The 15,978-nt window shown below is 48.3% G+C and overlaps 1 protein-coding gene across 3 annotated transcripts in view; it reads left to right on the forward strand.

The window, feature by feature from the left end:
- The window catches only part of NTRK3 (neurotrophic receptor tyrosine kinase 3), a 369,430-nt gene that overhangs the window by 220,729 nt on the left and 132,723 nt on the right, over window positions 1-15,978 (forward strand). For all 3 annotated transcript variants that reach the window (XM_036844028.1, XM_036844029.1, XM_036844030.1), the window contains exon 12: window positions 6,692-6,880. In XM_036844028.1, coding sequence (XP_036699923.1) covers window positions 6,692-6,880 — 189 coding nt within the window. The remainder of the gene's footprint in view (window positions 1-6,691; window positions 6,881-15,978) is intronic.

A 15,978-nucleotide genomic window follows, 5' to 3' on the forward strand; every position in this document is an offset into this window, starting at 1 on the left:
AAAGTGATGGGGCACCGCCTCACCTCAAGGAGTGCAGAAAACTGCCTTCCTGCCAGGTGCCTGGAAATACTTGGTGAACAGCAGTCATGATGACCACAGTTTCTAAGAGGGTTTTCTGAATTGCTAGGTGAGATTGCCACCTCTCCACCCCCCGCTTTGGAAAGAAGTACAAGGATAAATGAAGGAATATAGAAATGGATGGATTCTGGCTCCAGGATTTTACAATCTAGCCATAAATATTGGCCTTGACTGCCCAAAGTTATCTTATATGGGTTGGTTCAGCCTTGAAAATATTGGGTGATCTGTTCCTAGGTGACTTGATTCAGATGTGATGTTTTGGCTTCTTTAATGGGCTCATGTGTTCACACCAAGTTCTGGCTGTTTATAAAAAATACTAGGTGTCAGCCATCCTATTGAGAAGTTGGGTAGTTTGGTGGGAAGAGGAAGAACTTTGGAGATGAACATAGGTTCAGATACAGGCTCCATCACTTCCTGGCTGAGTGATTTTTGAAAAACCAAACTTATTTGAGTTTTCCAGTTGATTGCATGGGGATAAAAGTATTTTTTGGAGGATCAAATGAGAACAAAATGCCCAGCAATATTTCTGGCATATAGTAGGTGTTTAATAAAAGTTGGTTTATTTTTTCTCCCTTTCCCTTTCGTTGTAACCACATCCTTGGGACTCCAAGTCATTCCTTTGCAAATTGGAGACTTCCATTTCCACACATTGACTGGGCAAATGCCAGAGTGTAGACTCAATGGCTGGGTGTTCTTGGGGCCAAATTTCTGAGAATTGTTAATGCTTTGTAAGTTAAGGTGTTCGTGGAACAGAAGAGGATTTAGGTGACAAGGGTAGGAAACACTGGAGAGATGATTCTAAGGAGGTTCTTCCTCAGATCTGAAAGAGGCAGTGAGTGTTTCTGTGGTCATGCATTACCAGGGAGGCTGCTTCTCTTTCCTCTTTCATTGTGTGCAATGCACCCCTTCCCTCCTCCCCTCCCCTTTTGTACTGTGGACCCTGAGTCTCCAGAGGCTTCTGAGGATGCCATGTCCCTGCAGTCCTTGTGGTGGCTTGCAGCCCCCAGCTTCCCTGCGATGGGGGCCCTGCCCACCTGGGTCAGAGCTCACTCTACTGCAGTGAAATTCCACCTGTGTTCCCATCAGAGACCTTTGCTTTCTGGGGGAAACCGAGCCCTACACTGGAATCAACCACTTATGAAAATCCAAGCCATCCCTGACTCTGCTCCCTTATTTTTTCCTATAGGAGGAGCAGGGAGGGAAAGAGAGAGACTCTGGAAAGACAGTTTGGACCATCCTGCTGGGCAGGACACCTGTCGGGGCCATCAGGCTGTCTCTAATTAGCTAATGGTTCTATTATGGTGTGATTGGAGGAACAAAACCCACCATAGGTCTGAAGGGAAAAAAAGGCACCTATTTGGGACGAGAATCATGTGATGGGAGTGTCTGAGCAGACCTGTCTTCCCTCAGGTCTCTCTCAAAAGCTTGAACTTACCAGAAGGGCTATAAACCTGTTTCTTTCTTTTTGTTTATTAGTGCTGCATACCAAAATAAATGTGTAATTAGGAATGGATTAGTGACAGCAGAGAGGCCCATCACAGATACTAGGCAGTCTGTGTGTGTGTGTTGAGAGCTCAGAAGGCAGCAAGCTTGAATCCTCCTGACCTACCTTAGGGCTCAGAAAATAGAAGAGAGCTCCCCAGACAGCTGAGATGTCCCCTGAATTACTTGTCCCTTCTTTGTATCTTAATAAATTCTTTTCTGTGGATATTCAGGTAAGAAGAAATGCTTCCTTTCCCAGAGGGACCACAGGTCTGTGGGTTTCCCCCTGAGGCAAGGGACAGGAGAATCCGCCAGACTTGGGAAGGGAAATCGATTCTTGGAGTGGATGCTGGTTGCATATAAAGGTATAAAGGTGAAGAAGTTACCTTTCCAGAGCATGATACATAGGAAGCACTCAATAATAAAAATGATGATGATGGTGATGGTGATTTCTCTAGCTCTTCAACCCACTATAGTATATTTTCCTCTACTGTTCTATGGAAACTGCTCTCATTAAAGCCACCTTCTTATTGTCAAATGCAGTGACCTGATTTCATTCTTCATCTTACTTGGCCTCTGTATATGATGGCTCTTCAGCTTCTAGAAGTTCTCCTACTTTGACTTCTAAGACAGCAGCCTTCTCTGGCCATTTCTTCTCATCCTCCTTTTTCAGCTCCCCTTTCTCCACCTGCATTTTAAGTAGGGGGTCCTCCAGGGCTCCTTAGTCTGCTTTATTCTTTTATTTCTGTCAGGTCTTTGTGGGCAGCCCCATCCATCCTCTCCATGGCTTGGGAGACTATGGAAGGACACTTCTACCCATGGCTCTTTCCCCAGCCCTTTTCAGATTCCAGAATAAATAATGTCGAGAAAGCTGACAGTGTTTTAAAGCACAGGCTTTTGGACCATTTTGTTGATCACTCGCTTTGTCCGTTGACTTGATGAAAGCAGATTCGAATGTCCAATGTTCTGTCTTCTCCAAACTCCTGATTTGGTGTCCTTCCTCCATGTTGCTGTAACAACCCATGTCCTGTAATGCTGAGAACAGAAGGGGCCAGTGTGTGGGGGGCCTTCTGTTGTTTGGTCTTTTGAGAACTGGATCCCTGACTCCCCTTTCCTTTTTTGCCCCTTTGTTTTGCTGAACCTTCCACTTCACGTCACTTCCTAAGAAAGGGTGAGGTAAATTTTTTCATGTCTGCAAATATGTCTCTTTTGCCCTTACTATGGGTGGATACATTTTTAGGTGTAGAATTCTAGGTTGAAAATTTGTCCATCAGAATTTTGAAGGAATTTGCTCAGTTACGGTAACAGTATTATGTTTTTATGGAGAATTAGGCTGTCTGTCTGATTCCTGTTCCTTTTGAAATATGGCCTGTCCCATCCTCCTGGAAGCTTTTAGCATCTTCTCTTCTTTTTTTTTAAAATTTTATTTATTTATTTATTTATTTATCTTATGGCTGCGTTGGGTCTTCGTTTCTGTGCGAGGGCTCTCTCCAGTTGCGGCAAGCGGGGGCCACTCTTCATCGTGGTGCACGGGCCTCATTATCGCGGCCTCTCTTGTTGCGGAGCACAGGCTCCAGACGCGCAGGCTCAGTAGTTGTGGCTCACGGGCCTAGTTGCTCCGCGGCATGTGGGATCTTCCCAGACCAGGGCTCGAACCCGTGTCCCCTGCATTGGCAGGTGGATTCTCAACCACTGCGCCACCAGGGAAGCCCTAGCATCTTCTCTTTATCCTCATGGTTCTGGCATTTCATAACTTTGTGTCTTGATGTGTGTGTGTGTGTGTGTGTGTGTATACATACCCGCGTGCATGCATGCTCTCGTGTATGTGTTAATTGTTCTAGGAACTGCATAGATAATATTTTGGGCAGATTTTTCCATATTTTTTTATTTTGGCCTTTCATCTTTCTCTTTCTGTCCCTCTCCCTCTCTGTCTGTCTCTTTCTCTGTCTCTTTTTTTTTTTTTTCATACATTTATTTATTTTTTAGCAACGTTAATTATTATTTATTTATTTATTTATTTATTTTTTGGGCTGTGTTGGGTCTTCGTTTCTGTGTGAGGGCTTTCTCTAGTTGCGGCAAGCGGGGGCCACTCTTCATCGCGGTGCGCAGGCCTCTCACTGTCACGGCCTCTCTTGTTGCGGAGCACAGGCTCCAGACGCGCAGGCTCAGCAGTTGTGGCTCACGGGCCCAGTTGCTCCGTGGCATGTGGGATCTTCCCAGACCAGGGCTCGAACCCGTGTCCCCTGCATTAGCAGGCAGATTCTCAGCCACTGCGCCACCAGGGAAGCCCTCTCTGTCTCCTTTTAATCCGATGTTGGATCTCTAGATCTAGTCTTTAATTTTCATATCTTTTCTTTCCTATTTACCACATTTTTCCTTTTTGTTTGACTTTCTGGGACATTTTCTTGACTTATCTTCCATTCTTCTATGACTTTCAAATTTTGATGATCACAATTCTCAAGGATTCTTTCTTACCTTCCAATTGGTCATATTTTAAGTATCATCTTGTTTTCTGGATGCAGTGTCTTCATTTATCTTTCTGAAGATATATTTTTTAAAAAGTCTTCTGCTCCCTGAATTGCCTCTGCTTCCTGCAGGTCCCTGATTGTGTGTCTTGTGCCCCTCTTTCATGCTGAAGATTTGCTGAAGTGTATGGTGATCCTGGACTGTTTCTTCGTATTTAGGAATTGAACACTAGAAAGCTAGTAAGATCCTGCTTTGTGTGCACGGTGGGGCTTGTCAACTGTTCTGCTTCACTAAGGCATGACTGCCATGTAAGCTCGACTTCCTTGGGAGACCCTCACATGTCACTCTCCAGAAGTCCATTCTAAGGCATTTAGTTTCTCCAGAGAAGCATTCTCTAATCTCCTCTGGGGTGGCGGTATTTGAGGCAAGACCGAGGGTGAGATGGCTGGGTAAGCAGTGTTGTTCCTGGTTTCTGTTGTTTTATTTATTATTTTTAAAATATTTATTTATTTATTTGGCTGCATCAGGTCTTAGTTGCGGCACACGGGATCTTCATTGCGGCATGCGGGATCTTTCGTTGCATTGTGCAGGCTCTTCCTTGTGGCAGGTGGGCTTCTCTCGTTGCGGCAAGCAGGCACCAGAGCACATGGGCTCAGTAGTTGTGGCGCATGGGCTCTAGAGTGCGTGGGCTTAGTTGCCCCACGGCATGTGGGATCTTAGTTCCCTGACTAGGGATCGAACCCACGTCCCCTGTGTTGGAAGGAGGATTCTTAACCACTGGACCACCAGGGAAGTCCCATTTCTGTTGTTTTAGGAGCAAGAAGAAGGAGCTCTGCCTCGTGCTTCACCCCAGCCCTCCCCTGAACGTTTCAGGTTCAATTTCTCTGTGATGAAACCACCAGACTCTGACGGATGGGGGTGAGGTGATGGCCGGGGTGACTTGTTCCAGCCCCGAGCCTCACTGCCGCCTTCCTTGGTCCCCTGACCCTTCAAGTAGTGGGTCTCCCCAGCAGAACTGACTTCCTGTCATGATTCCCTGCTGCAGACCTGGTGGTCCTTTCTTCCCTATCTTCCTCCTCTCTGTAAGCGAGCTTTTCCTCCTTTGGCTTCTCATCTTCCAAAACGTTGTTGAAATATCTCATTTCCTCTTGTCTCCCCTCTTCCTCTTTGTGCGCCAATATTTCTTTAATTCCTTTGTATGTTAATAGCATTTGGGGTGAGGAGGCTAAGGACCAGTGTTCAGCATTCCATGTTTAACTGGAAATCACTGTGAAGTGTTTCAAAAAAGTTTACAAGGTATTTTCGAGAACTGGCCTCTTTTTGCAAGGCACGTGTTGCCTGCGAGTATTTGGGCAACCCCTTACTGCTACTTTTTCACATGGTCTCCAAGCACAGTCAGACATTTGTTGTGGATTGAAATAAGCCTGTCTGTGCTGACGGAGTGGAATTCAGCGTCCTCAGTTTGCATTTACCCATCCTCCATTTAGTTCTGCCTCATTGGCGCTTCGCCTTGCTATTTGATGGGAAATATTCTCCCCATAAACTTCAGTAAGATGTAAGTGGATTTCTGCCGTGGAAATATTGTTCAAAAGCTGCAAAACCAAATCACAGCAGGTGCTTTGTCTTGGGACCATGTGTCTTGCAAAGCAGCCATTTACAATACCACTTGTAGAAAGCCACAAGCAGTCACAGCTAATTCACTTTACAGGAGTTTTATTTGTACTTATGGGAGAATCACACCACCAAACAGAATCATTCCTCTAACAAGACAGCAGCATTAATCATCTTTCTCAACTTGTGTTCGCAAATCACCTTATTTACTGGTTTTCTTCTTTGGGTTAGAATATGGTGGCGTTAGGGTTGGTGAAGATGCAGATGGTGTTCTCTGAAGCCATCGGGGCAAACATGGAACTTTCAAGAGTGAGTCAGCTGGCCCAGCTGTCTGTAGGCTAATAGTATTGCAGCCTGAGTGCTGTCGCTTGTGAAAGCTGGCCGGAGTTAGATCCAAGCCCACATTGGGCTTATCTGTCTGGGCCGGGGAGGGTTGATAGCAGAATCCAGGGAAAGTTACTTCATACTCCTGTGGGCATCTGATGGCCACTCTGGAAAGGTTCTCAGCCTCCAAGGCCCTAAAGAGAGGTTCTAGATCTTAGCTGGACTTGGGACTCACAAGGGAGCTTTTAAATCCTGATGCCCAAGTTGCATCCCCAGACCAACTGAATCAGAATCTTTGAGGGTGGGACCCAGCATCAGTAGTTTTGAAAGCTCTTGAAGAGACAAGGGACAGGCTGCATACTACCACTAGGTCATTTTTAAAATCCTGTGGTTGTTATATAAGCAAAGAAACTTATTTGAACTTTTAATTATTTGGAACTAATTTGGATTTGGGGAAAGTGGGAATACTTCATGTCATAATCATTTAGATTCACTCTTACTTTGCAGCTGTTTCCATGGTGTGATGAGGTAGATTTTTCTCGCTCTCGTGAAAGAGAATTAAGGGGTTATTCTCAATTCAGAATCCAGAGCATTCGGGGAATACTCTGCCAATGGATTTTGCTCCTATGGAGAATGTAGTGGGAAAAATAGTGGAAAGGTCTGTGGGCAGGGCTGGGCACTGGCTGGATGTGACTTCACCGGGGTCCTGTGTCTCTCCTGGCGTGTGCAGGTCCCGTGGCTGTCATCAGTGGCGAGGAGGACTCAGCCAGCCCGCTGCATCACATTAACCACGGCATCACCACGCCCTCGTCTCTGGATGCCGGGCCGGACACAGTGGTCATCGGCATGACTCGCATCCCGGTCATTGAGAACCCCCAGTACTTCCGTCAGGGACACAACTGCCACAAGCCAGACACATGTGAGTACCGCAGTAGAATGTTGTCCCTTCTGGGGAGGGAGGGTGGCATGGCGATAGACCACGTAGCTGGGGTTCTGGAACCTTCTGGGGTGACCTACCACCTGCTAACCTCCCACTCTCTAAGAGACCCTCCCTCTTTGTTTCAAAACTTGAAGAATAGCCTGGGCGAGGGGACACCACTGGGACAGAGTCCCCTGGGCAGAGCGGGCTCGGGGTGGGGGTGTGGCGGAGCAGCCTGGAGGCAGGAGGCCCAGCCCCACCTGGAGAGGTGCTCCCAGTAAGGCAGGGGGCACAGACACGGCTGGTTGTACCTGTGGACCCGGCCTGTGTATTCAGGAAATGTAACCTGACTCTGTCCAGACAACAGCCCTTGAGGTCGTCAGACCCGCTGCCCCAGCCTCCACTAGAGAGGAAGGGAGTGAAGGGCGGTGAGTACCTTTCGAATGGAAACATCTCTCTAGCTGCCCCTCCAGTGCCCCGAAGTGCACGTTCTGAGAATCAGATCATGGCCCCGGTGCTAGGACCCTTCCCCTCCCCGCTACAGATGTCTCCTTCAGATCAGAGGGCTCGGGGCACCTGCTTCCTAATCTCTCTTCCCTCCTGGTGGTTCAGCCCCTCCCTTTGTATTTCTGCTGAGTCTGCTAGGGCCTCTCCCCGTTCCTGGTGCCTCCGTGGCTTGGCCCTCCATCCAGCAGCTGTTTCCCTTGCTGTGTCCCCAGGCTCAATCTAGGCTCAGCGACTACAGTGCACACCCCTCCCCTCCCACTGTTCCTGCTCCCGAGAAACGGGCAGCTGTGTCAGGAGAGGGAACAGAGACCCCTGGAGACTGCCCTAGAGCTAGAAGGGACAGAAGGGATGGGGTAGGTTAAGGCCTCATCTACAGACAGGAAACCCGAGGTTCTGGGAGGCTGTGAGTCCCCCTTCCCTGCCCGTAGGCTTCTGCCAATCTGTTCTCTTCGTCTGGTCAGCTGGTCCCAGGTCAGCCTAGGAAGAAATGCCTCTGGTCTTGCTCTCCCTCCTGGCGGGGCTCTCTATACTTGGGCTACACTCTTTGTAGCTCACAGAACTCTTGCAGCTCCCACTGGTCCATCTTATAGCAGAGTGGGCATTCAGCCACCCCATCCACCTTTGCTTCTGTGTTTCTGGCTCTGTTTTTAGTGAGAGGATTGCCACAGTGGGAGGGACTGGGCTAGAATCAGGATAAGGTCATCATTTGCCTCCCAACCTTGATGTCCTCCAGAATCTGTCTCAGTGTTTATCAGACTCCCCCCATCAGTACCAGTTAGAGGAAGGGTACTTGGGTTCTGGACCAGAGCTGGGCAAGGGAAGAAAGATACCTGCATTTCAGATAAACAGTGAGGAAGACAGTGCAAAGAATGGTTCTACTCTGGCTAAAGCTCTCACCTCGGATCAGGGTCATCCTGGACTGACCTCGGTGAGGCTGGGAGGAAAGCCCTCCTGTGATGGTAGCATGGGTCCAAGCTTGGTCCAGGGTTGGCACTGCTGAGCTTTCTAGAGTGATGTTGGTATTTGAATAGAGGCTTGGCATTGCTGTTGAATATACAGCTGATTCTCGTTATTCCAAGTATTCTGTAAAGTCACTTTGACCACTAAATTAGCGAACACTGGACCATTGTTCCTAGGGGAAATCCAGGGTTAGGTTCGTGCAAGCATCTGGTCACAACACTTTTATCAGCTGATCAAGACATAACATGTATTATGTGTGCTTCTGTTTAAAGACACCTTAGTACATACTGTTGGTTCCTTAACATTGAACTCATAGTGGCCAATAGCACTATGACTCATGCCTGAACAAAGCTTATCAAACACACCTCTTTTCTCCGTAAGGCACATCGCAGCCTTCTCACTCATAGGAACACTAGACAGAGCTTCAGCACTATGCTTGGGGGCTGCTTTAAACTGGGATCTCACCCACGAAAAGCACAAATATGCAAAAAAGGTGGCATTGGATAGACCACGAGAAGGACACTTGTTTACAGTATGAGAGCTGAAACGAGAAAGCAGAGCATGGCTTTTTAACCTCAGCTGGGAATGTGCATGTGGGGTGACTCAAATTGGTCACCACTTCTCGAATGTTTGTGAATGACTGTGAAAGCGCTGTGTGTGTGTGTTCTGGGGTTGCACATAAATTGTAGCGAGTAGGTGAATTCATAAAGACAGAATCCGGGAAAAACGAGGATGGGCTTTGTTCCCTGTAGTGGAAGCTACAAGGTATAGAGTAGGGTCCCATGGGCTCCTGATACCAGGTGGTGGCATAGTTTCCAGATGGGGCGAATGTGGCATGTGAGGAGGAAGATCCCTCTGGGCCATCAGAATGAGTGGGCACCGTGGAGAGACCGGTGGGTTCTGAGTGTCCTTTGATGTCAGGACCCAGCACCCAGCCAAGGAGCTGTCGCCCTGGGAAACAGTGCAGGGGAGAAACGTCTCCACAGCTCCTTGTGTTTGTGACTCAAAGCAGACGGCCTTTCTACGTCCAGACAGCACTTCTGTGTACACAGGAAGGGATCGGTGGAGACAGAGAGGAAGCAGGTTTAGTGACAAGACTTGAGGGAGTAGGGAACAAACAAGACCTCATCAGAGCAAAATCCCCGGATGAATCCAGCTTATCCAAACCCTCTGATATTAGGGAAGATGCCCTTTTCAGGGAAGCGGTACGTTTTGTCTTGTCAGTAGACAGCGGATGGCTCTTAATTGTTTTCAGAAAACATGTGTGGCAAAAGGACAAACAACGTGCAGGAGCCTTGTAACCGGATTTGGCTAATCCTCCCTCTGTGAATCCATGGCTGACTCGCACAGTCCTGGGAGGGAGCGCCTGGCCCTCTCCTCGCTGAGATTTACCGGCTGGGAAGCAGCAGGTCTCTGATTACAAAGGCTTCATCAGTCAAGGGAAGGGACTCCAAGACACATCCCCATGTGCGATGAAACACTATCATAAATAATTAAAACCACATGCGCCTTGGCGGATAAATAAGCAGTGAACGTTTATGATGCTGTAGACAGGGCTGGGGTCACTCCTTTGGCGGGGGATGGGGGACGACAAGAAGCAAGGAATTAAGGGAGGAGAGATGCTCATATCTTGGGGCCCTGGGGGGGGGGGTCTCCCATCTGAGTCCCTTCCTCGTCCCATTTAACAACGCGGACTGTGGGGAGAAATCGCAGGGACATTAGCTACCTGAATTTAGGGGTCATTTCCGCACGTCCTCCGGTGATGGATTTAGCACAGAAGTGCTTTTCTTTCTTTACACACGTGTTTATCATAAGTGGTGGGACCTTTCTGGCTGGAGTGATTAAGACGCTGCTCCTCTCCTGGCTTCTCACTCTCTATCTGTCTTCAGTCTGGTCCATAGCATTTTTCATAGTGTGTCAGGGCTGCAAGGATGTTTAGAGCTCACCTGGTACCATCCGTTATCAGATGCTTGCAGCCCCTCACCTATGTGCCCGAGTGCTCTGCATTTGGCATTGTCTTTATTCTAAATTTATTTGGCCTTTCCAGGGGTGCTGGAAGAGCTGAATAAAGACGCTGCTCTTCGGGGTTGGATATAGAATCTGCAGTCTAGTGAGGCCGCCCTCATTATTTATTTAAAGCCCCCTGATGTTCAAAAGCATCAGGAAACCGGTACAGCCCTCCATGTCACACAGCCAATTTGAGGCTAGGTCCTTCTGAATGAGACAGCAAGGGGCCGGTCTAGGTGGGTTACTGGGGAGAAGTTTCAAGCTATTTGTAGCCACGTTGGGCACTAGGTGACTTTTGTCCCCCTTGTGACTGCGCTGGGCTGCAGTTGTGGTGCCTGTGCTGGGCCGGACTGCAGGCGGCTGTGTTAGGAGTCATGCTTTGGCTCTTGCCCGTTGCTCGGTTGGAAGGCTGCTTGGCTCTGTTCAAGGTCCTGGGGTTCTCTGTTCATCCCCTTTTCCCAAACCCGTTCTCAGAGGACAACTTTGCCTCTTGGGTGAGAGAGCAGAGGCCAGCTGGGGGTGCTAACCCGTGTCACCCTCCCCTCCTGCCCTCTGTCCCCAGGCCAGGCTGTCTGCCTTTATTCTCAGGTTGTTTCTGTCTCAGAGGGGGTGCATCTTCCCAGCGTCAGCGTTCCCAGCTCCCCACCCCTCCCTATGACCTCTCCCCTCCTGGTGGGCCTGTAGTCAGGGACTCTCCCTGACCCTGGCCAGCCATCCTTTGCTCTCAACTCCCCTTTCAGACATTGTCCCCTTCCACTCAGCACTATACCTCTTCACGTTCCCTGCCTCGTAGCTCTGTTTCCCCAGGAACCCCCGAGTTCTCTTGGTAAAACTTGAGCATATTCCTTTGGGTCCCTCCTCTTCATTAGCATCTGAGTCATTCACGCAGTGCTGACTTTTCTCCCTTTCATCTATTCAATAAATATTCATTGAGGGTTTGTGTCAGGCCTTCTTTTTGGCTCTGGAAACAATGGGGAACAAGGCATGCATGGTCCCTACCCTCAGAGACTTACTGCCACCCGGGCTGATCTCCAAGATGCAGGATGGGACCCTGTGCCCCCTTGGGGCCACTCCCGGGGCCTCGTGTCTTCGCCTTGCTCCTTTCTGCTGCTGATTCACCAGCCTCCACCCCTAGTCACTTCTTTCCAGGTCTCCCTCCAAGCTCACAACTCCGACGACTGTTACCACAGTGTAATTCCTGCTTGAAATGCCCATCTCCCTCCCCGCATACCCTCATTCCCTTTTCTTCCTTCCTGTACCTACTCATCACTGGGCATCTGGCTCACTTCCAACCACCTGTGAGTTCTTCCTAGGCCCATCCTATTGAAAAGTGACCTTTCCCCATGGCTTAGAGGAAAAGCCATGCACAGTAGTCTTGCATGATTTTGAGTCAAATCTTAGGTCATCCTGTCCCTTCTCAAAGATGTGGGTCCTGTTTCCCAAACCTGACTTTGAACTTATTCCAAGAAGTAGCTCTTATGTGTCACCAGTCTTTTTTTTTGTTTTGTTTTTAATTTTTCCTTTATTTATTTACTTATTTATTTTTATTTCTGGATGCATCTGGTCTTAGTTGCAGCACGTGGGATCTTTCATTGCGGCGCGCGGGCTTTTCTCTAGTTGCGGCGCACGGGCTTCTCTCTAGTTGTGGCGTGCAGGTTTTTTCTTCTCTCGTTGAGGCGCGCGAGCTCAGTAGTTGTGGCACTCGGGCTTAGTTGCCCCGCGACATGTGGGATCTTAGTTCCCCGACCAGGGATCGAACCTGCATCCCCTGCGTTGGAAGGCGGATTCTTTACCACTGGACCACCAGGGAAGTCCCCTGTGTTACCAGTCTTCATTGTCTGTGGAAACACAGCATGGGACTAGGGTTGAAGAAGATACCAACCAACCGTGTGTCAGATGACGCTTGGTGAGTGTGTCTTCATTCCAGGCGCAGGCTCTCGAGAGATGTCACAGACCGAGGGAAAGGTCGTTGATCTGCATCAACAGCCTCCTCTGGACCAAGCCCTGGGCTGGGCTTTCCATTTTTTACCTCATGCAATCTTTCGCCCACTCTCTGAGGGAGAGGCTGATATACCCATTTTATAGATAAAGAAACTGAGGTTCAGTGAGCTTAAAGGACTTGTCCCAGATCATACAGCTGTTAAGAGAGAGCCTGAGGTGAAAACCCAGACCTACTGACTCCAGGATGCATCCTTTCCCTGTCAGATCACATTGCCTAGGATTCCAGTGGTCCACAAGCATTTACTATCCACCTCCTGGACTCAGGGAAGCTGGCTTTTGAGGAATGCTGTATTGTGGAGGTTCGATGTTCTTCCTGTTTCCAGGATAAGGACAGCCCTATGGGGAAGAGAACCTTGGCTGAAGGTCCCTGTAGTCATGAAGCTGGGTCAGCCTTGGTCTGGCTGTTGGGACTTATCCTCCTTTCTGAATTCTTCCCCAAAATCAAGTTCCCAAGGGACCATGGTTGCCTTCAGATAAGGAAATACTTGGCCCTGGGGATAAGTCAGTTTCTTAATTTTTAAAAAATTTTTAGAGCAGGTTTAGGTTTACAGAACAGTTAAGCAGAAGTACAGAGTGTTCCCATTTACCCCCTCACACGTCCCCCACCAAAATCTCCCCTATTATTAACATCTGGCGTTAGTGTGGTACATTTGTTACAATTGAAGAACAAATATTGATATATTGTCATTAACTAAAGTCCATAGTTTACGGGAGGGTTCACTCTTCGTGTTGTACAGTTCTATGGGTTTTACAAGAGCATCGTGTCATGTATCCATCACTTAAGTATCACACACAATAGGTTCACTACCCTAAAACTCTCCTGTGGTCCAAGATTCATTTCCCCTCCCCAGCCCCTGGCAACCATTAATCTTTTTTACTGTCTTCATAGTTTTGCCTTTTCCAGAATGTCGTTATAGCTGGAATCATACAGTATGTAGCCTTCTCAGATTGGCTTCTTTCACTTAGCAATGTGCATTTAAGGTTCTTCCATGTCTTTTTGTGGCTTGATTGCTTATTTCTTTTCATCACTGAATAATACTTCATCGTATGGCTCTACCACAGTTTATCTATTCAGCTATTGAAGGACATTGTATTAGTGTCTAAGGGCTGCTGTGGCAAAGTACCACAAACTGTGTGATTTCAAACAATAGAAATGTATTGTCTCGTCGTTCTGAAGGCTGGAAGCCTAAAATCAAGGTCTCAGGGGACTCTGCTCCCTCTGCAACCTGTAGGGGAATCCTTCTTCCCTGTTCTCAGCTTTTGGTGGTTTGCTGGAATCCCTTGGCTTGCCACTGCATCACTCCAACCTTCTGTCCTCACATGGCATCCTCCCTGTGTGTCTGTCTTCACAAGGCCTTCTTCTTACAAGAACACCAGCCGTATTGGATTAGGGGCCCATCCTTTTCCAGTATGACTTCATCTTGACTTAACTAATTACATCTGCAATGACCCTGTTTCCAAATAAGGTCACATTCTAAGGTACTGGGATTAGGAATTCAACTTGTTTTTTGCGGGGAGGGGGGTGTGGGTGGACACAACTCAACCCACAGTAGACATCTTAGTTGCATTCTAGTTTGGGCAATTATGAATAAAGCTGCTATAAACATTTGTGTGCAGGTTTTGCATGGACATAAGTTTTCAACTCATTTGCATAAATGTCTAGGCGCGCGATTGCTGCATCGTATGGTAAGAGGATGTTTAGCTTTGTAAGAAACAGCCAAACTGTCTTCCAGGTGGCAGTACCAAGGCAGATTAGGTTCTTTTCATTTCATATTAGACCGGCCTCCACTGCCCAGCTCCTGCCCCAGGGTTTCTTGGACTTGTCAGTGCACACCCACCTACTCTGTGTGCTTTCTTGAGTGTGTCTATGTATGTGTGTGTACACACAAGTGTGTGCATCTATATGTCTTCTGCTCTAAACTATACCAGCAACTGATGATGGTATAATTCTCATCGGATAGTTATTTGGCCTATAGTGAGCATACTTCACTTCTAACTTGTCATTGGTCTGAGGCCAATTGCCACATTGACTACAGAACTGGCGCCTTGATTTTCTGACCAGCGTGCTCATGCCTTCACAGCGTCTCAAAAGCAGTTTGTCACAGTGACTCTCTATGGTGCCCACCCGGAGCCCCCAGTGACCCTCACCTCTTCGGGCATCCAAACCCTTTTCTGTTTTGGTTTCCCAGAAACCTTGCTAATGCCTTCTCTTTCCCCATGTGTCATTTCAAGCTGGCCCTGGTCTTTCGGGCCTCCTTTCAGGCCTTCAGGACTCTGTTTTCCACGTGAGTCTCTACACTTTGAACCATACGTGTGCGTTCAACCTTCAGCCTCTCCTGGCTGGTCACTTCTACATCCTGCTTTCTTAGGCCTGTCACTCGTCCTCCCTGGCTGAGCCGGCAGCTCTGTCCTGGGGTCCCTCACAGCACGTCGTTCTCATTGGGCTGTTGATACCCCATCTGTGTTGGTTCCCTCCAACCCCCTTTTCTCCTTTATTCCTCAGTAAGTCAACAAGCATCCATTGAGCTCTTATTAAGTGCCGGGCACTCTGACGTCGGCCCTGGGTTAGGGTAAAGGACCCACCCTTCCTTACCTCTCTTTGGCTACATTGCAGCTGTTTGGAGGTCCCGTCCTCACTGTCTTTCCTCAGGGCAATTGCTTGATGCACTCCCCTTATCATACCAGCCTAAAAGGCGAGGACGTCCACAAAGATGACCAAAGCTGGAACCAGTAGGTCTATGAACTGTGTCCCTTTAGCTGGGACCAGTGGTTCCTACATCAGGAGTGAGGGAGTGGCTTGTCTCTTCCTCCCCTTCTGGGCCAATCAGCCACGGACCCTGTCTTTTCTGGAAGAGGAACTGCCAGGGCCGATTTACCAGCTGTGGTGGGGAGCACAGAGCCTGTGGACATAATGCAGTATTAATAGTGCATCGGCATGATATAGATTTCTGTCACCTTCTATACTAACAAACATTGCTTAGCGCAGGGTAATGATGGGTGTTTATTCCCAGCCACTTAGCTCAGCATAATGGACTTGCAGATGAAATATGGAGAATGGGCTCCTTTGTCTGGGAGGCCACCCACCCTGGAACCAGGAGCAGAGACAGCAGTCGTAGCTGCTGCTACTGAAGAATATGCCTTTCTAGGTTTTTCTCTAGCAGAAGTCCTGATGGAAGGAAAGGTATCTGGTTACAGGGCTGGGCTAGGAGCTCTTCCTCTGGGAGTGGAGCTGAAGTGGAGGCTGGCTTACAGGGGGTGGGGGGATTGCTGTTTGCTCCCCTCTGGTTGGTTTAGGAGGGAGGCCTGGCTAAATGTGACGTGAAGAGATTAGGACCAATGTGGGCGTGGCCCGTTCTGATGCATCTCTTCCTTTATTCTGCTGGTTGGATCTTGATGGTCCCCATTAAGGGAACTATAGGTTGAATCTTGGTGAAGGTAATAGTGATATTTTCCCTTAGCCTTTTTCACCGATTGGGTGTCTCCAGGCTCTGTTTGCCAGACAGTCTTTCATAGAACATTTTAAACAAACAAAAATTAGGATTGTTCCCCTTGGATTTTTCTTCAATCCTATTTTCAGATCCAGTTAGAATAAGTAGCAGACCCCTGAGAAGGCTGTGGTGTTA

The sequence above is a fragment of the Balaenoptera musculus genome, chromosome 2 (genome assembly GCF_009873245.2).
Source record: "Balaenoptera musculus isolate JJ_BM4_2016_0621 chromosome 2, mBalMus1.pri.v3, whole genome shotgun sequence".
NCBI classification, from domain to species: domain Eukaryota; kingdom Metazoa; phylum Chordata; class Mammalia; order Artiodactyla; family Balaenopteridae; genus Balaenoptera; species Balaenoptera musculus.